The sequence below is a fragment of the Eriocheir sinensis genome, chromosome 6 (assembly GCF_024679095.1).
Source record: "Eriocheir sinensis breed Jianghai 21 chromosome 6, ASM2467909v1, whole genome shotgun sequence".
NCBI classification, from domain to species: domain Eukaryota; kingdom Metazoa; phylum Arthropoda; class Malacostraca; order Decapoda; family Varunidae; genus Eriocheir; species Eriocheir sinensis.
Genome location: NC_066514.1, coordinates 2,018,726 through 2,042,199, shown reverse-complemented (window position 1 = coordinate 2,042,199; position 23,474 = coordinate 2,018,726). Strand labels below are relative to the sequence as shown.

The 23,474-nt window shown below is 46.6% G+C and overlaps 2 protein-coding genes across 2 annotated transcripts; both read left to right on the top strand.

Moving 5' to 3' along the window:
* Nucleotides 1-180: 180 nt before the first annotated feature.
* Nucleotides 181-14,723, top strand: LOC126988122 (paired box pox-neuro protein-like). Its single transcript, XM_050845935.1, has 5 exons — nucleotides 181-778; nucleotides 11,309-11,392; nucleotides 12,114-12,211; nucleotides 12,872-12,994; nucleotides 13,897-14,723. The coding sequence occupies exons 2-5, from the start codon at nucleotides 11,380-11,382 to the stop codon at nucleotides 14,425-14,427; spliced, it is 765 nt and encodes a 254-aa protein (XP_050701892.1). The 5' UTR covers nucleotides 181-778; nucleotides 11,309-11,379; the 3' UTR covers nucleotides 14,428-14,723.
* Nucleotides 14,724-15,393: 670 nt separating this feature from the next.
* LOC126986799 (uncharacterized) lies at nucleotides 15,394-22,685 on the top strand. Its single transcript, XM_050843168.1, has 3 exons — nucleotides 15,394-15,523; nucleotides 21,835-22,481; nucleotides 22,602-22,685. Exons 2-3 carry the CDS (start codon nucleotides 21,915-21,917, stop codon nucleotides 22,683-22,685), a joined length of 651 nt encoding a protein of 216 aa, XP_050699125.1. The 5' UTR covers nucleotides 15,394-15,523; nucleotides 21,835-21,914.
* The last annotated feature ends 789 nt before the right edge of the window (nucleotides 22,686-23,474 follow it).

Genomic DNA, 23,474 nt, shown 5'->3' with positions numbered 1-23,474 from the left:
TCCTTTGTTATATTTTCATGTTTTCCTGCTTCGTTCCTCGCCCCAGCCCCTCCCCCTCATCAATGACCCAGCCCGCCCCGCCCCGCGCCGCGCCAGCCACTCACCGCCCAGAACGGCCCCGCCTCAGCCAGTGGCCGCGGCCGTGGCGGCGGACCGCTCGCCCGTTGGCTGGCCCGCCGCGCCGGTCCCGCCCACTACACCGCACGTTGGCCGCCGGCACCAGTGGGCGTGTGGCGGCCCCGCTAATGCCTTCCTGAGCCTCCCGACGCCCTGGGCTGGCACTGACCTCGCCTTGTGATATACTGACATATCTGTTTATTTCACGTGCACGACGCCCTTGACGGATGAGTGTCTGCCAGTGACGGCGTTGTCGGTGAGGCCGCTGCTCTTGGCCCCGCGTGATGGCCGAAGTCTTGAGTGGCCACAGCCTGACCAGCCCGGGCGGCGCGCGTTGAGAGTGGTGGGCGGGGCCAGCCGGTGCCCGTAACGCCGCTGTGACCACCCGTGACCGTGCTGGCGACACTCCTTATCGCTATCTCGGTGACGACTGTGACGCCGTTGTGACCCGCCTCCGACGCGGCCTCCGACACAGCCCCGCCACGGCTCCCTCACGCGGCAGTGACTCCACGGGACGGGTTGTGACGCATCCCGAGTGATCCGTCAGCGGGGAAGTGCCACGCTTGAGTCATCGGTGCCGCCACGCCCGCCGCCCGCACGCCCAGGGATGTAGCGGGGTTGCAGGCACCGGCGTGACCCGCGGCGAATGACCTGCTCTGAGGTGAGTCATGGGCTGCACGGTAAGGGATTAAGGGTCGCTTTCAGAGTCGTTATGTTTGTTTCGATCGTTAGCAATGGCTGTTATCGCCCCTATAGTATTTCCACACACACTCTCAACACCTCTCCCTTCCTCTGCAGCCGCCACTACCCCATAGGACAGTTTCACGTGGAAGACTATATCGTCGATCGCCGCCATTGCTAACGGTCAAAACAAACAAGGTGACTGTGTAAGCGGCCCTAAGGGGATGTCAAGGGGTGGGTTCGTATCTTCTTCCTCCTCCTCCTCCTCCTCAAGACCCTCAGTGCTATCCTCCTCCTCCTCCTCCTCCTCCTCCTCCTCCTCGCGGGCTTCCTCTCCTCTTTCTAGCGTCCACCTCCACCCCCAAAGCCTTCTCTCCCTCACACTCCTCCACCTCCTCCTCCTCCTCCTCTTCCTCCTTCTCCTCCGCCCTCAAAGCCCTCTCTCCTACATACTCCTCCTCCTCCGCCCAATATCCCCTTACCCTACGATGCCCTAATGTGTATGGGGGTGGGGGTAAGGGGGGAAGGGGTGGACAGGGATGTGTAGGGATGTGTACGGGGGGAAGGGATGTGACGGAAGGGTTAAGCACTAGGAGATGTGGCGGTGATGTGTTCTCAGTGATGTGTGTGTGTGTGTGTGTGTGTGTGTGTGTGTGTGTGTGTGTGTGTAGGCGTTCCAACACCCTTCACGGAGAATCGCTTGGTCGTATCAGAGTCGTTGATGAGCCGGTCGTTCTGAGGTCTGATGAGCCGGTCGTTCTGAGGTCTATATCCTTAAACTTATCAGGCTGCCATTACGACACTTTTCCAAGCCCACAGAGAGGCCTAACCATTTTTTCGCGGGTGAATTTTACATATCCTTAAACTTATCGGACTCCTTGACAACTATTTCCCAAGCCCACAGAGAATAAGCATGTAAAGAAATAGACTCGAAATTCAACCCGGTAGCAGCGGGGATCATGTTTCTTAATGGTCCCTCTAAGCGAGAAAAATGAGAAAAAATCACCCCTCACACAAACCATTTCATAATATATATCAAAGCATTTGTGATCAGATTATGTATCATCTATTTTTGGGGGTTTAAATCATGGCACAAATTTGACCCGTCGCTGCTACACGGTAAAGCCACAAATTTGGACCATCGCTGCTACCCGGTTAACCATAGATCATTCGTCATAGCCTTTCCGGTGAAGTGCTTAGCGTCCCCGACTATATACGAATCTGCTGTCCTGGGCTCGAGATGTCTTGTAATCCGACCTTTGGAGTCTGCCGCGCTCAGCCTGTCCGCGCCCCTTCCGTCTCACCACGAACTTTGGACCTCTGTGTGGCACCGAGCTGACAATAGTTACCTCGCTGAGCGGCCGAGGGTCACCCATGAACCTCCGACTCTTGTATAGCGACTCGTGTCAAGGGGAGCACAGAAGGAGGGTGAGAGGGACAGTACACAGGGGGGGACAACACACAGGGGAGGGGGGAAGCAGCCAGGCCCAGCAGACAGATCACAGCGGTGCCCCTCAAAACACTCACCTTCGCCAGTAGTGCGTCGCGGCCAGCCCCAGCGCTTCGCCCCTCAAGAAGAATCTTTCGGTCTGACGTGGAAATAGAAAAAAATAAACGTCATTAATGATCATGATAATAATATTGATAACAATAACAATAATAATAATAATAATAATAATAATAATAATAATAATAAAAAGAGGAAGAAGAAGAAGAAGAAGAAAAATGATTATAATATATTTTCATTATAAATAATAATCCATAATATAAGACTCGCGGTGGTCGGCGGCGGCGCAGCGACAGTCGCCAAGGCAGGTCGTGTCCACATCCGAGTCTATCTTTCAGCCCCGGGGGTCGGCGGAGGAGACGTCCCACTCCGCCTCGACCAGCGTCGGGGTCGCCAGGACTGCAAGACTCGCCACGCTGGCCGGCTCGGTGTTCCGCAGTTGAGTTGAGTTTTGGATTTATTCTTTTTAAATAAGTATTCTCGGGGGAGCTACGGACAGGCGGGGTGAGGCGCCGACCAGCAGGAGACGGAGGCGCTGCGTTATGGTCGTGGTGACGGGCGCCCCGCAGACAGTCTTCTGGTAACTGCATCACCAAGGAACGCTCTTGATCTTAAGGCGACTCCAATGGCAATGAAAGATGTGTCGACCAGGCCAGTACCTTAAGTCCTCTGGTAACTCCATCACCAAGGAACGCTCTTGATCTTAGGCGACTCCGATGGCAAGTTCAGGGGCCGGCTCCATCAAGCCACTACAAGACCGGTCGTTGGTAAATCTCTTAGTAAATCTGTCCTCTACAAATGATCCTTGTGTTCAGGCTGATCCGATGACAATGAATGAAAGGCTATATAGATTTTGTAACAATGAGTATTTTTAACTGAATAGATGAGTTATTCCAAACATTACATAGACGGATGAGTAACAATAGATCACTAATTAAGGAAAAAATAACCCTGGTATAAAAACACGTTGTACCCTGATTAAAGGCTATATAGATTTTGCAACAATGAGTATTTTTAACTGAATAGATGAATTAGTCCAGACAATAACAACAGATCAGTTATTCGACGGGAAATAACCCTGAAATAACGATAACCACACACTGAACCATGAGTCATTCTAGAGTTACCAGCGGAAGGAGTGAAAGAATGAAGATGCTGGTTAACTCTTGCATAAGGGATTTGGGGAGAATAAGGATGTGCTGAAGGGGTGCAAGAATGAAGATGCTGGTTAACTCTTGCATAAGGGATTTGGGGAGAATAAGGATGTGCTGAAGAGGTGAAAGAATGAAGATGCTGGTTAACTCTTGCATAAGGGATTTGGGGAGAATAAGGATGTGCGGAACGGGTGAAAGAATGAAGACGCTGGTTAACTCTTGCATAAGGGATTTGGGGAGAATAAGGATGTGCTGAAGGGGTGAAAGAATGAAGATGCTGGTTAACTCTTGCATAAGGGATTTGGAGAGAATAGGGATGTGCTGAAGGGGTGAAAGAATGAAGACGCTGGTTAACTCTTGCATAAGGGATTTGGGGAGAATAGGGATGTGCTGAAGGGGTGAAAGAATGAAGATGCTGGTTAACTCTTGCATAAGGGATTTGGGGAGAATAGGGATGTGCTGAAGGGGTGAAAGAATGAAGATGCTGGTTAACTCTTGCATAAGGGATTTGGGGAGAATAAGGATGTGCTGAAGGGGTGCAAGAATGAAGATGCTGGTTAACTCTTGCATAAGGGATTTGGAGAGAATAGGGATGTGCTGAAGGGGTGCAAGAATGAAGACGCTGGTTAACTCTTGCATAAGGGATTTGGAGAGAATAGGGATGTGCTGAAGGGGTGAAAGAATGAAGATGCTGGTTAACTCTTGCATTAGGGATTTGGGGAGAATAGGGATGTGCTGAAGGGGTGAAAGAATGAAGATGCTGGTTAACTCTTGCATTAGGGATTTGGGGAGAATAAGGATGTGCGGAAGGGGTGCAAGAATGAAGATGCTGGTTAACTCTTGCATAAGGGATTTAGGGAGAATAAGGATGTGCTGAAGGGGTGCAAGAATGAAGACGCTGGTTAACTCTTGCATAAGGGATTTGGAGAGAATAAGGATGTGCTGAAGGGGTGCAAGAATGAAGATGCTGGTTAACTCTTGCATAAGGGATTTGGAGAGAATAAGGATGTGCGGAACGGGTGAAAGAATGAAGACGCTGGTTAACTCTTGCATAAGGGATTTGGGGAGAATAGGGATGTGCTGAAGGAGTGAAAGAATGAAGATGCTGGTTAACTCTTGCATAAGGGATTTGGGGAGAATAGGGATGTGCTGAAGGGGTGCAAGAATGAAGACGCTGGTTAACTCTTGCATAAGGGATTTGGAGAGAATAGGGATGTGCTGAAGAGGTGGAAGAATGAAGATGCTGGTTAACTCTTGCATAAGGGATTTGGGGAGAATAGGGATGTGCTGAAGGAGTGAAAGAATGAAGATGCTGGTTAACTCTTGCATAAGGGATTTGGGGAGAATAGGGATGTGCTGAAGGAGTGAAAGAATGAAGATGCTGGTTAACTCTTGCATAAGGGATTTGGGGAGAATAGGGATGTACTGAAGGGGTGAAAGAATGAAGACGCTGGTTAACTCTTGCATAAGGGATCTGCAGAGAATAGGGATGTGCTGAAGGGGTGAAAGAATGAAGACGCTGGTTAACTCTTGCATAAGGGATTTGGAGAGAATAAGGATGTGCGGAAGGGGTGCAAGAATGAAGACGCTGGTTAACTCTTGCATAAGGGATTTGGAGAGAATAAGGATGTGCGGAAGGGGTGAAAGAATGAAGACGCTGGTTAACTCTTGCATAAGGGATTTGGAGAGAATAGGGATGTGCTGAAGGAGTGAAAGAATGAAGATGCTGGTTAACTCTTGCATAAGGGATTTGGAGAGAATAAGGATGTGCGGAAGGGGTGCAAGAATGAAGATGCTGGTTAACTCTTGCATAAGGGATTTGGAGAGAATAGAGATGTGCTGAAGGGGTGCAAGAATGAAGATGCTGGTTAACTCTTGCATAAGGGATTTGGAGAGAATAAGGATGTGCTGAAGGGGTGCAAGAATGAAGACGCTGGTTAACTCTTGCATAAGGGATTTGGAGAGAATTAGGATGTGCTGAAGGGGTGCAAGAATGAAGATGCTGGTTAACTCTTGCATAAGGGATTTGGAGAGAATAAGGATGTGCGGAAGGGGTGCAAGAATGAAGATGCTGGTTAACTCTTGCATAAGGGATTTGGAGAGAATAAGGATGTGCTGAAGGGGTGCAAGAATGAAGATGCTGGTTAACTCTTGCATAAGGGATTTGGAGAGAATAGGGATGTGCTGAAGGGGTGAAAGAATGAAGATGCTGGTTAACTCTTGCATAAGGGATCTGGAGAGAATAGGGCTGTGGAAGAGTAGAAAGTCGTGTGCAGCGGGGTCGGGAGGGGAGGGAGGCACGCGGTTGGCAAAGTTAGTCAATATCGCAATGGTAGAGTTACACATCGCTATTGGAACCATTCTGCTCGCAAACGTATTAACAAGCCATCAAGAAAGGATTGGACCACTATAGAGCTTATTCTTCTATACCCCACACGCTTCTCGTTCTTCGGGTTAAAGTTTGTATTCTAAATGTCTCGGCGCCTCTGTTCGAGTGTTTGAAAAGCCTCTGGTGTTGGGATTTCATTAACTGTTTTGTGATCCTTGTGGTGGTTTATATATTTAGTTATTTTTACGTGTACACCTGAAGCGCCGGTAGGCTCTCATGAGGGGCCTGGATGGTAGTCGGCCCCAACCCATCATGGCGCAGGGAAGTGTTTATAGTGGCGCCATCTTCTCTTCTATACCATGAACGGAAATATCACCAATGAATACCCGGTTATTCTTCCCTATGGCTTTGGAGAACAGTCGTAATGAGAGCTCGATACGTTTAAGATAACTGACATATCTTTTATCATATATAAAATCACCCATGAAATCCCGGTTAATCTTGTCTGTAGCCTTGGAGAACAGTCGAAATGGGAGCCCGGTATGTTTAACCCGGTATCAGCGGGGATCATGTTTCTTAATGGTCCCTCCAAGCGAGAAAAATGAGAAAAAATCACCCCTCACACAAACCATTTTATAATATATATCAAAGCATTTGTGATCAGATTATGTATCATCTATTTTGGGGGGTTTATATCATGGCACAAATTTGGCCCGTCGCTGCTACCGGGTTAAGAATAGGCGCCTTTGAAGTTTGACCTACGCAACATAAGTGTAGAAGCAGATAGATGTATTCTTAGGAAAGATTCATATTGCAAAGGAATTTAACCAAAGTTTATAAATGGGTTGAGGGGAATAATAGGAGCGATTTAGATAGTTATACTGATGAAAGAGGGGCGCTTCGTGGTGCAGTGGTTAGCACACTCGGCTCACAATCGAGATAGCCCGGGTTCGATTCCCGGGCGGAGTGGAAAAAACTGGGCGGCTTTTCCGATACCCTACGCCCCTGTTCACCCAGCAGTGAATGGGTACCAGGTATTAATCGGGGGCTGTGTCCCGTCTCCTGGGGTCTGTTCCCTTCTCCTATAATTCCTTCCCCTCCTGTCTCCCTCCGGCATATGACCACAGATGTTGCGCCGACTAAACGAAACTTTCCAACTTTTACTGAGGAAAGATGTAAGGGACACGCTCAGTACAAATCAAACAGATCCAGGATGAGGAAGGAGAAGGATTGAAAATTGGTTCACGAGTATGGTATCGGATGAGTGGAGCACACGAAGGAAAATATGGTTCATGCAAATGTGACAACGATTTTACTGGAGTTAGAGAGATGGAGTTATGGCTGAGGAGGGAAGGGGAGGATAAAGTAGTTCCCAGGAGCTATCATTTGTTCAGGCAGTGGTGTATTGTAGCCTCTTAATATACTTTCTACTCTAGCTCATCCGTATACTGTCCAAAGCCCTTATGCAAAAGTTAACCAGAATCTTCCTTCTTTCATCCCTCACACCGGTATCGTCTCCGCCAGTTCTTCTCCCCCGCACAGTTGCTATCCATATACAGGGGCCTTGTCCGCCCTCGTATGGAGTATGCATCTCACGTGTGGGGGCGCTCCACTCACACAGCTCTTTTGGACAGAGTGGAATCTAAGGCTCTTCGTCTCATCAGCTCTCCTCCTCTTGCTGATAGTCTTCTACCTCTAAAATTCCGTCGCGATGTTGCCTCTCTTTCTATCTTCTATCGCTATTTTCACGCTGAACTTGCTAACTGCATGCCTCCCCCCCTCCTGCGGCCCCGCTGCACTAGACTTTCTACTCATGCTCATCCCTATACTGTCCAAACCCCTTATGCAAGAGTTAACCAGCATCTTCACTCTTTCATCCCTATACTGTCCAAATAGTCGATCGGCCATTTCTGAAAAGACGACTTTTTTGGGTTCGAAATAACTACAGTTCGGGACCTATACCATGTTAATCTACAATATTTTGGGAGTTTACCTAGGGGTTCTAGGTTATGGGCACCCTTGGGCAACCCGGTCAAAAACGTGATTGAAGTTACCTATATACATTACCAAAAGATGTTTCGTGCAATTTCCGATGTTCAATAGCTGTCTTAGAAATTTATTTACCACTTCAAATTTGGTATCAATGGAAAGAACTTGACCTGTAGAACAACTTCAATTCCCTAGTTTTTGTAATTTGGTCATTGGTGACATAACCAGGGGTCAAAAGGTCATGGGTACGGGCCAAATCCAAGATATGCACTCTTCTCTATTTTAATCCTACCTGAGTTTTTATGAAATTTCCCTTGGGGTTCAACTTTTGGGAAACAAAAGTGTATATGTATAGGCAGTTTTTGAAATTAGAATGAATCACCTATTGACAGTACATTATCGTAAAAAACATTCAATAAAAATATCGAAAAAAGTGAATTTCCTCAAAAAATCAGCTTTTAATGCGGAGTCTTCAGCCAAGTAACAAATATCATTTTCATGTAACTTAGAATAATTTGTTAGTGAATCTGAGTGATTTAAGGATTTGGAAGAATGCGCCGCAACAGCCAGGGTTATATGGCTCCAGAAAAAAAAAGGAGAAAAGGGAGAGTAAACGATGAATAATGTGAATATAGTTTAATATTGTCGTGCCCGTACAGTCATATTAATTTCCGATCCATTAGCTCAAAAACCAATATTGAACTTTTTGTAGTCTACATGCCCTTATTTTCAAGAAGAAAAATATATACATAAAGTAGAAAATCTCGTACAGTTTTATTAATAATATTGATTAAGTATTTCGTTGTCATAATACAGGGTAAACATATTTCTCAATAGTCTCTACTCCGAATGAAGCAGGTAATGTGCCTTCTTTAACTAATAGTAATACTAACTGTAAGTGATGGAAGTGAGATTATCTGATATGCACACAAATATAGTCACAAAGATTATAGGTCAATATTCATGTATTCATGGTACATACATAGCTACAATAAATAATAATAACAGTATTGCATACTCAAAATTCAATTTTGAGTGCAAATATTATTTCCTAACAATGTACTTTTTCCACAATGAAATTATTATAATCATAAAGTTTTTTCCACAATGAAATTAAGTAATAGTTACATAAGGGCAAGTGCAATTACGTACATTCTACTATCTTTTAAACAATAAACTTAATCTAATCGAAAATACAGGTCTCTACTCATCGTGATCGCCAAGGAGAGATTTTGGGTTGTGACAATTCAGCTCATCCCCCTCACAAGTGCAAAGCTCTATACAAGATAATCCTGAGACAAAGCATGGGCATTCGTTCTTGCACCGAGCTTTCTTCCCCTTGCATACACAAGCAAGACCATCGATCATCTCAGCTGCTGTGATTCCTTCGAACATTATGGGTTCAATTTCATCTTCTGTTATTTTCCAACCATACTCGAATGGGGATCCACTGATGAGTTCAGGATTTCTTGCATTGACCCATTGACGGACCTGCCACATCACTCTCAGAACATGCTGGTAAAATACTGGTTCGCACGGTGGCAACCTACACATAGCCATATCCTTTGTACTGGCCAGTTTAGTTCGAAGTCGATTTAAATCTCCATGGAGAGGTTCGTATTTTCCTGTGGTGTCATACAGCGTTGAGACGAAAATCCGAGCTGCATCCACAGCAGCATTGATGTTAGATTCTCCTAGTGCAGAGAGAGACATGAACGATTCTATACCATGGTTAAACACTGTCTTCATTACAGTTTTTTTCCCTATATAGAAGAAGGCAGAGGTACTATCGCATCCGGAAAGTGCATGAATGTGTGGTAATATGCTCATCAGATTTGAGCCTCTGTGTTCCACGATCTGTTGTACGGGTACGAATCTGTGTGTGTTTTCGTACTTGGTAGTCGTACCTGTCTCCCAGTATAGTGTTGAATTCGCCAAATATAGACTATGGTAACTAGCCAAAACAAGTACATCTGTATCTGTGCTATAGATGATGATGTTACCCATGATACCCATTTCAGCAAACTCTGTGTTCATATGGTTGGCCATAAAAAACATGCGGGAATCAGACTCCAGCTGACCGGTTCTCATTTCTGGTTTCTCTATGGTTCCCAAACATGTGGTTAACTTGGTTGATGTCTTGTCTATGAATCCACCTGTCAGAAAGAGTCGATGACCACTCTTCATTCGTACTGGTGCACATGTCTCAAAATGATTCGAAATGAACAGGCTGAAGGCAGACTTATTGTCATCAACTTCCAAGAAATGCTTCCAGTTTGGTAGAGGAGCTTTCCCTATGACATCATACTTCTTGGGAGTGGCTGTCACACGTCGTTTTCTCTCATATGCCTTTACATCTGCTTTGTCACCATACTGATCAAACACGCAAATCACTGTACAAGTGTGCTTGAACTTTTGTAGGATGGTTTCTAGTAGTGCATCTGCCATTTCACCGAACGATTTGCAATAATGCTGTACATGTGTTTTATGTAACAAGACCATGAAATCCACTATGTACACTGAGACATTTTGCTGTTGCGGCGCATTCTTCCAAATCCTTAAATCACTCAGATTCACTAACAAATTATTCTAAGTTACATGAAAATGATATTTGTTACTTGGCTGAAGACTCCGCATTAAAAGCTGATTTTTTGAGGAAATTCACTTTTTTCGATATTTTTATTGAATGTTTTTTACGATAATGTACTGTCAATAGGTGATTCATTCTAATTTCAAAAACTGCCTATACATATACACTTTTGTTTCCCAAAAGTTGAACCCCAAGGGAAATTTCATAAAAACTCAGGTAGGATTAAAATAGAGAAGAGTGCATATCTTGGATTTGGCCCGTACCCATGACCTTTTGACCCCTGGTTATGTCACCAATGACCAAATTACAAAAACTAGGGAATTGAAGTTGTTCTACAGGTCAAGTTCTTTCCATTGATACCAAATTTGAAGTGGTAAATAAATTTCTAAGACAGCTATTGAACATCGGAAATTGCACGAAACATCTTTTGGTAATGTATATAGGTAACTTCAATCACGTTTTTGACCGGGTTGCCCAAGGGTGCCCATAACCTAGAACCCCTAGGTAAACTCCCAAAATATTGTAGATTAACATGGTATAGGTCCCGAACTGTAGTTATTTCGAACCCAAAAAAGTCGTCTTTTCAGAAATGGCCGATCGACTAAAACCCCTTATGCAAGAGTTAACCAGCATCTTCACTCTTTCATCCCTCACGCTGGTAAACTCTGGAACAATCTTCCTTCATATGTATTTCCTCCTGCCTACGACTTGAACTCTTCCAAGAGGAGGGTATCAGGACACCTCTCCTCCGGAAACTGATCTCTTTTGGCCTCTCAGTTGAACTCTTCTTTATAGGGGGAGTGATTAGCGGTCTTTTTTTTTTTTCCCTTGAGCTGCTTACACACACACACACACACACACACACACACACACACACACACACACACACACACACACACACACACGTATGTATCCCTGTGTTTATCTGAGTCTCCCTGCAGCTTGACGAGTCGGAGGCTTGGCGGCGAGGGTTACCGAGGCGCCGTGGACAGGGCTTCACGCACAGCCAGGGATGCCACACACGGGTAATTTATCTAACGTTATCGCTGCTCTCAATAATATACCCTTGGCGTCTTGGTGCGGTTAGGGTCTTAAGTCTATATACACCAAGTCAAGTCACGCGCAGGTTTGTGGGAGGAGACACGGCCGAGGCGTGGTTTATGCGTGACGTTGCTTGGAGCCAAACTAGAGAATGTACAAACAGGGATTTAGAGAAAACGAGGAAAGGCGGACTAATTTAAATCAATCACTTCAACATGCCCTCCCTCACACCCCACACCGCCGTCTGTAGGCATTGGAATTACAGTCACGCAATAGCACAATAAAAAGACATATTTTTTCGTCAGTGGCTTGCCTGAACGCGCTGTGAAAGAAGGCGAGAATGCACATCCAGAGTGCACACACGGCCCCAACTTTAGTCACCCCTGAACTGACGGGTATTTTTTTGGCTTCAAGTGACGTCATCCCGCTGCTCCGCCCCAAAACCGCCTCCTGCGCGTACCGGTCGTAGTTTTGAAGCAGAGTGACTTGACTTGGTATATATAGACTTTGGTTTTCATATCACTGTTCTCAATACCATCTTTACCTCATACTCATTCCCAGGGATGCAACACAGGGGTAACTTGTCTAAACGCCTCCACATCACTGCAATCAATAGGCTATCCTCACCCTCCCTTCTTTCCTCAGTCAGTGCATTCATCTTCGCCTGTTTCTGCCCCTGTGTGTCCTAACCGCCGTCTCTCGCAGGCCAGGCGGGCGTTAACCAGCTTGGGGGCGTGTTTGTGAACGGGCGACCTCTCCCAGACTACGTAAGGAGACGGATCGTGGAGATGGCTTTGATGGGGGTGAGTTTGAGGGGGTAGACGGGTGTGGGGTGCTTTGATGGTAAGGGGATGGTAGTAGTGGTAGTAGTAGTAGTAGTAGTAGTAGTAGTAGTAGTAGAAATGAATTGCTTTGTGAAAGGATATGAGAAAAGATACCGCTCACAACGTAACTCTAATGGATGGAGGCCCGTAGTAGTAGTAGTAGTAGTAGTAGTAGTAGTAGTAGTAGTAGTTATCCATTTTTTACAGCAGAGGAAACCCTGAACCAAAACTCTAAGTAACTATATCTATACATGAGCGGCGTCGAGGTGTTGTTGTTTAGGAAAAGCTCCGCGCCTCACAAGAAAATGATTGATGCTGGGAAGACTTTGTGGCGGGAGAGGAGGAGGGAGGAGGAGGAGGAAGAAGGGACGGAAGAGGGGAGAGAAGAAGGGAGAGACAGGGAGGAGGAAGGGAGGGACAGGAGGGAAGGGAGGGAGAACAGAGAGGAAAGGGGGAAAAGTATAATATTTATGAATAATAATAATAATAATAATAATAATAATAATAATATTTCCCGTTAAACCAACCAGCTGACCAATCTACCCCACCCATCAACTAACCTCCCTCCCTCCCTCTCTCCCTTCCACCCACCTACCCACCTCCTAATCCACCTCCCTTCCCCACCTATCTCCTTCACAGGTTCGTCCGTGTGACATCTCGAGGCAGCTCCTGGTCTCCCATGGCTGTGTGTCCAAGATCCTGACCCGCTTTTACGAGACGGGGTCCATCAAACCAGGCTCCATCGGCGGTAGCAAGCCTAAGGTGACGAGAGATTGATGGATAGATGGATAGATAGATCGTAAGAACATAAGGAGTCTGCAGGAGATTGATAGATAGATAGATAGATAGATAGATAGATAGATAGATAGATAGAGAGAGAGAGAGAGAGAGAGAGAGAGAAATTCCAAAAAAACTAAAAATAGAATGTATATTTTTTGCTGATTCTCTCTCTCTCTCTCTCTCTCTCTCTCTCTCTCTCAATGATTACCTGGTCGGGGCACGTGACCCTTAAAAGCCTCAATTTCTCCCGTGTCTTTGTCGATGTAAAAACTCTTTAAAATTCACTTTCACTCCCCACCCCCCCCCCAACCCAACCCCGCTCGCCCCCTTCCTCCCCCCCCCCCCAACCCCGCCGCGTCCCGCTGCCGCCCCCCTCCACCCCCCGGGGATCTCAAAATGCTGGGTTTTTTTTTTTTTATATTAGTTAGGAAGATAAGACGAAGCGAGCTATGATTAGCGCGCAGTGGGATGCCCTTGTGCTCCATAAAGCTCCGATTATAGTCTCTCTCTCTCTCTCTCTCTGGTGAACTGTTTTTTCTTTTCCTTTTTCTTCTTCTTCTTCTTCTTCTTCTTCTTTTTTTCTAAAGGACCAGCAAGTTGATTTTTTGCGTGTACATAATTTTGACTACTACTACTACTACTACTACTACTACTACCACCACTACTACTACTACTACTGCCTCTACTTCTACTACTACAAGCCTACTATTACTACCACAACCACTACTTGGAGGAACCATCGCCTTTGCTGTCCTGTGTCTGACTCGTAGATCAGAGCAGATGGTAGCTTCAACAAACAGCCTAGTTAGAACCACGAGGTCTGTTGCTGTTTGTTTTTCCTTTGTACTATACTACACTAACCAGCCCCCCTCTCCCCCCCGCAGCAAGTAGCGACACCCACCGTGGTCAAGAAGATCCTCCGCCTGAAGCAGGAGAACCCAGCACTCTTCGCCTGGGAGATCCGGGAACAGCTGGCGGCCGCGCGCGTGTGTGAGAGCGCCTCGCTGCCCTCAGTCTCATCCATTAACCGCGTCCTCAGGAACTCCGGGTTGTGGACGCCCCACGAGGCAGCAGCAGCGGCAGCAGCAGCGGCGGCGGCGGCAGCAGCGGCGGCGGCGGCCAACTCCTCCTCGGCCGCCTCCGCCACCTCCTCCTCGGGGTCCTCCGCGTCTCACACCTCGCACGCCACGGTCGCCGCCGCTGCAGCCGCCACCGCCGCCACCGCCGCCTCCATAGCCGTGGGTGAGTGCTTGGGTGTCAGGTTATCGTGGTTTGAGTGTACGGCCGCCTTCAAACGAGTGATTTCTCCCTCGCGGCTGTGTCTTAACCCGGTAGCTCCAGGGATCATGTTGCTTAAAGGCCCCTCTAAACGAGTTGATCAGAAAAAATCATCACTCACGCAAACCATTTCATAATATATATCAACGCATTTGTGATCAGTTTATGTATCATCTATTTTTGGGGGTTTATATCATGGCACAAATTTGGCCCGTCGCTGCTACACGGTAAAGCCACAAATTTGGCCCGTCGCTGCTACACGGTAAAGCCACAAATTTGGCCCGTCGCTGCTACACGGTAAAGCCACAAATTTGGCCCGTCGCTGCTACACGGTAAAGCCACAAATTTGGCCTGTCGCTGCTACACGGTAAAGCCACAAATTTGGCCCGTCGCTGCTACACGGTAAAGCCACAAATTTGGCCCGTCGCTGCTACACGGTAAAGCCACAAATTTGGCCCGTCGCTGCTACCGGGTTAAATGATTCGACTTGATTCGCCACACTAATTTCAATGTAATCGTTTCCACCACGCGAATCGAGTCACTTCAAATCATAACGATCCATGGCGATTCAGAGTCACCGATGATTGGTCCCATTTTTTCATGAGTCACGCCGAGTCACCGGACGAGTTAGCGCCATGATAGTGGATGTTCTGATTAGCTGAGTGCGAGAACGACGTGCGATATAGTTATGATCCTGGTGATTCTGTGCACCGAGATCGGAATGCCATGGCTGCTGCTCCGTGGGTCCAGTTAACGCCACCAACACTTTGCATTGTTCCGTTGTCATCCTAAGGTACTCATAAAACTTTTCTGGATTGTTTACCAAATCCGGGAACAGATGTACAAAGCTCCCAAATTCAGGTCTTTTAATATTGATCTCATGGACCCAAACACTTCACTGACGCCTCCGCCACAGCGATAACGTGTGCGTCCACTCTCGTGAAAGTCAGGCTTGGTACTGCCTCTTGAATGTTGACTCAGACTCATCTGAATCAAAATGGATCGAGTCAAATGATTCTTCATGAACTGAATCGATTCGACTCGCTTGGTGGGGACGCAGCCAAAAAGCTTGTCTTCACACGAGCTGGCTTTCCCGCGCGGCTCGTCTACAGCAGTGCACAGAATACGTGTCAGTCTGTCGGTGTTTGGTCGAATCGCGGAATCACAATAATACCAAGCGAGGGGACGTGTTTCCTAGTGTACGAGGTCGAAGCACCCAACTCACTCTACTTGGTATGATAAGACACTTTCGGTTCTTACACCAGCTATTTCTAGAGGCCAAAGAGGGGGTCTGTCGGGTTCTAATGAGTGTTTCTTCAGGTTCACGGTACAATAGATGGGCCAGTCTACCACCAGGGTCATACACTTACTCCTGGAAATGCCCACAACTCCTACGAAAGCCTTGTCGAATGTGTGTTCTTGGACGGCGAAATGTCTTAAAAAACGACCCATGCATAACTACTGGGAACATGATAGCTGCTGATGTGTTCCCGTGGACTTAACTCCTAATATATTTTATACATCTAGAAGCAGATAAAAAAATATAAGTGTTTTTTTTCTACTCATATCTCGGCTATTCTCTACCTCACCACTGACGTTCTTGTAGATAGACACACACAGCGCCTTCTAACTAAAAAAAAAACGATCATGCTGTATTTGTTGATATGTTATGACGAAAGAACGCAAATAACAGTATATCAAAGTGATCTTAAAGGGATTCGGATCTGCGTTATGGAGAATCTAATGACCTAGAACATACATAGCATACGATAACGGTTTTCTTGGTTCTTTAAATTATGTCGCTTCGTAACATCTACTTACAAATATAACCCAGTAACTTACGCTTAAAATATATCGCTTCGTCCATCTACTTACAAATATAACCCAGTCACTTACGCTTAAAGTATATCGCTTCGTCCATCTACTTACAAATATAACCCAGTAACTTACGCTTAAAATATAGCGCTTCGTACATCTACTTACATATATAACCCAGTCACTTACGCTTAAAATATATCGCTAAGTACATCTACTTACATATATAACCCAGTCACTTACGCTTAAAATATATCGCTTTTTACATCTACTTACAAATATATCCCAGTCACTTACGCTTAAAATATAGCGCTTCGTCCATCTACTTACATATATAACCCAGTCACTTACGCTTAAAATATATCGCTTCGTACATCTACTTACAAATATAACCCAGTCACTTACGCTTAAAATATATCGCTTCGTTCATCTACTTACAAATATAACCCAGTCACTTACGCTTAAAATATATCGCTTCGTCCATCTACTTACAAATATAACCCAGTCACTTACGCTTAAAATATATCGCTTCGTCCATCTACTTACATATATAACCCAGTAACTTACGCTTAAAATATATCGCTTCGTCCATCTACTTACAAATATAACCCAGTCACTTACGCTTAAAATATATCGCTTCGCACATCTACTTACAAATATAACCCAGTCACTTACGCTTAAAATATATCGCTTCGCACATCTACTTACAAATATATCCCAGTCACTTACCCTTAAAATATATCGCTTCGTACATCTACTTACATATATAACCCAGTAACTTACGCTTAAAATATATCGCTTCGTCCATCTACTTACATATATAACCCAGTAACTTACCCTTAAAATATATCGCTTCGTCCATCTACTTACAAATATATCCCAGTCACTTACGCTTAAAATATATCGCTTCGTCCATCTACTTACAAATATAACCCAGTCACTTACGCTTAAAATATATCGCTTCGTACATCTACTTACAAATATAACCCAGTCACTTACGCTTAAAATATATCGCTAAGTACATCTACTTACAAATATAACCCAGTAACTTACGCTTAAAATATATCGCTTCTCACATCTACTTACAAATATAACCCACTCACTTACGCCTAAAATATATCGCTTCGTCCATCTACTTACAAATATATCCCAGTCACTTACGCTTAAAATATATCGCTTCGTTCATCTACTTACAAATATAACCCAGTCACTTACGCTTAAAATATATCGCTTCGTCCATCTACTTACAAATATAACCCAGTCACTTACGCTTAAAATATATCGCTTCGTTCATCTACTTACAAATATATCCCAGTCACTTACGCTTAAAATATATCGCTTCGTACATCTACTTACAAATATAACCCAGTCACTTACGCTTAAAATATATCGCTTCTTTCATCTACTTACAAATATAACCCAGTCACTTACGCTGAAAATATAGCGCTTCGTACATCTACTTACAAATATAACCCAGTCACTTACGCTTAAAATATATCACTTCGTTCATCTACTTACAAATATAACCCAGTCACTTACGCTGAAAATATATCGCTTTGTACATCTACTTACAAATATAACCCAGTCACTTACGGTTAAAATATATCGCTTCTCACATCTACTTACAAATATATCCCAGTCACTTACATCTGCATCCACATTAGCGAAATTCGTCACCCTAATATCCCGTAAATTGACCTCGTTTTCGGTCACTCTATTTTTATTTTTTTTATATAGGAGCAGCGATTAGCGGTTTTTTTTTTATATACTTTATTTTTATTGTCCGTGAGTTGCTTAAATTCCTTTACTGTAAACACACACACACACACACACACACACACACACACACACACACACACACGAACAAACAAACACAAGCGTATGTTTATCCTGAGCTGATCCTGAAAACTTGCTTCCATAGATCAATTTTACGTCTTAAAACACACACACACACACACACACACACACACACACACACACACACACACACACAGAGTTGCGTCATCCTTTCCAAGCAGTCTCTCTGGCACCCTCCCATGCTCCCTCCCTCCCTGTCAGTCTCTCTGTCTGTCCCTGGCACTCTTCCCCTCCTCCAAACTTTAATCTCCTCACTCTTAATTTCCGCCGCTGCTTAGAATGTTAATTAATCACTGAGGAGCATCTGGCTTAATGAGGTGTTGGTGGTGGTGGTAGTGGTGGTGGTAGTTGTGGTTGTTACCGTGTGCTACCATGGCCGTGTGACCCACTCTTTAAGCGGCGCTCACACAAGGTCAAGATTAACCATTTTACTTGACCAGGATCCAGTTACCAGGGACGGTCCGCGGGTCTGCAGGTCACAGGCAACCCACCGTGACCCGGGATTAAGAAAAGTCCGCGGGAAATGCGAAGGCGCTCGGGGACTTCTGATGGTGATGACCCGCGAGCGTCTTTTGTTTCGGGCGCGCGGAGGAATTTGCATAGCTTTTGTTTCTGCGTCTCCCCGACCTTGATTGGTTTTTAGTTCCAGTGACGAGGGTTGATTGAGATGGATGCCGAGGGGTCGCGCACGAGGAGGGGATGGGACGGGAGGAGAGGGAAGGGAAGGGAGGGAAGGAGGGAGAGAGAGAGAGAGAGAGAGAGAGAGAGAGAGAGAGAGAGAGAGAGAGAGAGAGAGAGAGAGAGAGAGAGAGAGAAGGGAAGGGAAGGGAAGGGAGCGGTGTGGTGTAGAGAGCGCGGGGGTCGTTGGGAAGGGAAGGGAAGGGAAGGGAAGGGAAGGGAAGGAAGGGTGTTGTGTAGGGAGGGAAGGGAAGGAAAGGAAAGGAAAGGAAAGGAAAGGAAGGGAAGGGAAAGGAAGGGAAGGGAGGGTGTGGTGTAGGAAGCGCAGGGGGTCGTGAGGAAGGGAAGGGAAGGGAAGGGAAGGAGCGCGCGGTGCGGTGTGAGGCGTTGTCCTGTGTGTGTGTGTGTGTGTGTGTGTGTGTGTGTGTGTCCCTTCTACGTAGCTCAAAGCAGCATAGATTTGTGTGCTGGGAGACGTTCTGTTCATCAATGTCAAACGCTTCTCTTTACCCCTCACATAAACAGCTTCCAAGGGCCGAAAACGAGATCAGTCAAGTTCTACAATGCGTGTTTGCTGCAAGGGTCAGACTACCAGAAGGGTCATGAAACTATCTTTTTTTACAACAAAGGAGACAGCTCAAGGACACACAAAAAAGGAAACAATAATAGAAAAAGCCCGCTACTCGCTGCTCCTAAAAAGAATCCAAAGAGGTGGCCGAAAGAGAGGTCAGTTTCGGGAGGTGTCCTGATACCCTCCTCTTGAAAGAGTTCAAGTCGTAGGCAGGAGGAAATACAGATGAAGGGAGATTGTTCCAGAGTTTACCAGCGTGAGGGATGAAAGAGTGAAGATGCTGGTTAACTCTTGCATAAGGGGTTTGGACAGTACAGGGATGAAAAAGTGAAGATGCTGGTTAACTCTTGCATAAGGGGTTTGGACAGTATAGGGATGAAAGAGTGAAGATGCTGGTTAACTCTTGCATAAGGGGTTTGGACAGTATAGGGATGAAAGAGTGAAGATGCTGGTTAACTCTTGCATAAGGGGTTTGGACAGTATAGGGATGAAAGAGTGAAGATGCTGGTTAACTCTTGCATAAGGGGTTTGGACAGTATAGGGATGAAAGAGTGAAGATGCTGGTTAACTCTTGCATAAGGGGTTTGGACAGTATAGGGATGAAAGAGTGAAGATGCTGGTTAACTCTTGCATAAGGGGTTTGGACAGTATAGGGATGAAAGAGTGAAGATGCTGGTTAACTCTTGCATAAGGGGTTTGGACAGTATAGGGATGAAAGAGTGAAGATGCTGGTTAACTCTTGCATAAGGGGTTTGGACAGTATAGGGATGAAAGAGTGAAGATGCTGGTTAACTCTTGCATAAGGGGTTTGGACAGTAAAGGGATGAAAGAGTGAAGATGCTGGTTAACTCTTGCATAAGGGGTTTGGACAGTATAAGGATGAAAGAGTGAAGATGCTGGTTAACTCTTGCATAAGGGGTCTGGACAGTATAGGGATGAAAGAGTGAAGATGCTGGTTAACTCTTGCATAAGGGGTTTGGACAGTATAGGGATGAAAGAGTGAAGATGCTGGTTAACTCTTGCATAAGGGGTTTGGACAGTATAGGGATGAAAGAGTGAAGATGCTGGTTAACTCTTGCATAAGGGGTTTGGACAGTATAGGGATGAAAGAGTGAAGATGCTGGTTAACTCTTGCATAAGGGATTTGGACAGTACAGGGATGAAAGAGTGAAGATGCTGGTTAACTCTTGCATAAGGGTTTTGGACAGTATAGGGATGAAAGAGTGAAGATGCTAGTTAACTCTTGCATAAGGGTTTTGGACAGTATAGGGATGAAAGAGTGAAGATGCTGGTTAACTCTTGCATAAGGGATTTGGACAGTATAGGGATGAAAGAGTGAAGATGCTGGTTAACTCTTGCATAAGGGGTCTGGACAGTATAGGGATGAAAGAGTGAAGATGCTGGTTAACTCTTGCATAAGGGGTTTGGACAGTAAACGGATGAGCTTCAGTAGAAAGTCGTGTGCAGCGGGGCAGCGGGAGGGTTGCAGGCATGGAGTTAACATGTTCAGAAGAGAAGTCAGCGTGAAAATATCGATAGAAAATAGAAAGAGAGGCCAAAACAACAACTCCTACGAAAGCCTTGTCAAATATGTGTGCATGGGGGCCGATATGTCCAATTGTGAGTATGTCCGTTTAACCCAGACTCCCTTGGCACGCCCTATACCTGACCTCTACCTTAAGTTTTTTGGGTAGAAGAACTTCACGGTAAAGACTCCGCCCTTCTATGCGTCTGTTAATTATAAGAATGATACCGTAGAGAGCTGCTGTTGCTGTTGTTGTTGTTGTTGTTGCTCATCTTCATCTTCTTCTTCTTCTTCTTTTTCCTCATTTTATTTTACAATTCTTCTATTTTTATTTTCCTATTATTATTATTATTATTATTAGTAGTAGTAGTAGTAGTAGTAGTAGTAGTAGTAGTAGTATCATTATTACAGAGAGAGAGAGAGAGAGAGAGAGAGAGAGAGAGAGAGAGAGAGAGAGAGAGAGAGAGAGAGAGAGAGAGAGAGAGAGAGAGAGAGAGAGAGAGAGAGAGAGAGAGAGAGAGAGAGAGAGAGAGAGAGAGAGAGAGAGAGACACCCTAGGAATTCATAAGATGCCGATATCGAAGCTTAATTTTCCTTCTAGACAGTGAAGAGATCAACGGCTTATACTCTTCCCCATTCTAACACAGGGATGAATATAAGATACCCTTCCAGCCCCTCTTCTGCATTAAACACTATTCCTCTATTCTTCCTTTAAACCCTGAACTTTAAGCTTTATTTCTCCTCCCTCACGAAATCAGCTCCTGGAGGTCGGGCTTGCTGCTTAACCTGTCCGCTGTGATTGGCACGGATTTGGCCTTTGCTGTATTTTAAAACACCATCGCTTCTCACATCAACTATTTCTAAAGGTTAAAGAGGGGGTCAATCAGGTTCTAATGAGGTTTTTCTCAGGCTCATGGTACAGAGGAAGGGTCACACTACCACCAGGGTCATGAAACTGCTCCTGGAAATGCCCACAACTCCTACGAAAGCCTTGTCAAATATGTGTTCTTGGGCGGCGAAGTGTCTTATGATACGACTCCCAACAGTGTTCCCTCTGTCTCTGTGTGCAAGCCTTTACTGACGGCCGTCTTTCCCCAGGGTCGCCGTACTACTGCGCGGCGCTGTACCCAGGGTCCGGGGGCGGCGGCCACACGCCCACGGTCACGGTGGACGCCGGCATGAGCCTGGCCCTCGCCTCTCTCATGCCGCCGTCGCTGCCGCTGCTGCCACACGCCGCCGCCGCCGCTGCCGCCGCCGCCTTCCTGCCTTACCAGCAGGCCGCCGCAGTGTGTCCTGCCGGTCCCAGCGGCCTGCCCCGCCACCTGCACGGCCCCTCCCGAGCCCCGCGGCCCTCCGCCTTCACCGTGGAGGAGCTGCTCAAGGACAAGCGGTCCTCCTCGCCCGTGCAGGACACGGACGTGCCGGCCATCGTGTCCAGCCTGTACGGCCCCGCGCCCATGGCCTTCCCCCCGCCCCACACCGCCCACTTCTCCCTCCCCCTCCCCTGCCTCCCCCCGCACCTCCGGCCCCCTGCCCCCCGCAACACCCGCTCGCCCCCCCTGCCTCCAGACCCCCCCAGGCGCCCCCCCGCCCCGTCCCCCCCCGTCAGGCCGCCCTACCACCGACACCTCGCCCCAGCCAACCCAGCCACCTCCCCGGCGGACTCCCCGAGGGCCCCGCGCCCCTCCAGCCCCAAGATGATCATTCGCCGCCCCTCCTCCCCCTCCCCCGCCCTGCCCCACCGCGTGACGCCCTCCCCATCACGCCCCGCCACCCCGCCCCTCCCCTCCTCCTCCTCCGTCCCTCCTTCCCCTCCCCCACCCAGATGCTCCTTCCACACCAGACTCTCTCCGTCCTTCCCACAGACAGGCAGGGTCAAGCGTTTATCCGCCACAAAGGTCAGGATAATTACACCGAGCTCACCTCACTTCCAGCGCGGGTCACAGTAACACCCCCCGCCCTTTCTGCCCCACCCCACCCCCCATGCTGCCCCCCCCACCCCCCTGCCTCCCTATGACAAACGGCTGATCATCTACTCGTGAACCGTAGACTATATGATTTGTGTGTGTGTGTGTGTGTGTGTGTGTGTGTGTGTGTGTGTGTGCTTGTAAACGAGCATATACGCATTATACATGGAAATCCTTGTTCCTAGCAGACACCTCTTGCTTACGATTTGTTTTCGTGTGTGTGTGTGTGTGTGTGTGTGTGTGTGTGTGTGTGTGTGTGTGTCCAACTCCTCTAGTCAAAGCATCAGGCCCAGTGTCTAGTTAATATAAACATTCCATACAGTAATTTCATTTTTTTCCTATCCTTCCTTGATGTTCTTTTCTTGTGTTGAACGCGAGAGAGCTGGTCACCGGTGCACAGTGTTCCGCGGTGCAGCACAACCCTTAACCTGTTGACTGCGGATTTTCTACAGTCAGACCTCACCAAGCTACAGGAATGGATCAAAAAGTGGCTGCTACAATCCAATGAACAAAAATGTAAAGTCCTGCACCTTGGGAGGGGATATCCAGCACACCAATACCACATGGGAAACACTCCACTATCCACCACAGAGGCAGAGAAAGACCTGGGAGTGTATGTTACCAGGCTACCAGTGAAGGGATATCCAGCACACCAATACCACATGGGAAACACTCCACTATCCACCACAGAGGCAGAGAAAGACCTGGGAGTGTATGTTACCAGGCTACCAGTGAAGGCCAAATCCGTGCCAATCGGAGACACTTTGAAAT

Bases quoted from the DNA above. Each gene is read 5' to 3' on its own strand.
- LOC126988122 (XM_050845935.1), top strand. The intron at 12,212-12,871 runs GTGAGTTTGAGG...TCTCCTTCACAG, and splicing joins TGGAGATGGCTTTGATGGGG to GTTCGTCCGTGTGACATCTC. The intron at 12,995-13,896 runs GTGACGAGAGAT...TCCCCCCCGCAG, and splicing joins TCGGCGGTAGCAAGCCTAAG to CAAGTAGCGACACCCACCGT.
- LOC126986799 (XM_050843168.1), top strand. From the start codon at position 21,915: ATGAGCCTGGCCCTCGCCTCTCTCATGCCGCCGTCGCTGCCGCTGCTG. The intron at 22,482-22,601 runs GTGACGCCCTCC...TCCTTCCCACAG, and splicing joins CCCCCGCCCTGCCCCACCGC to ACAGGCAGGGTCAAGCGTTT.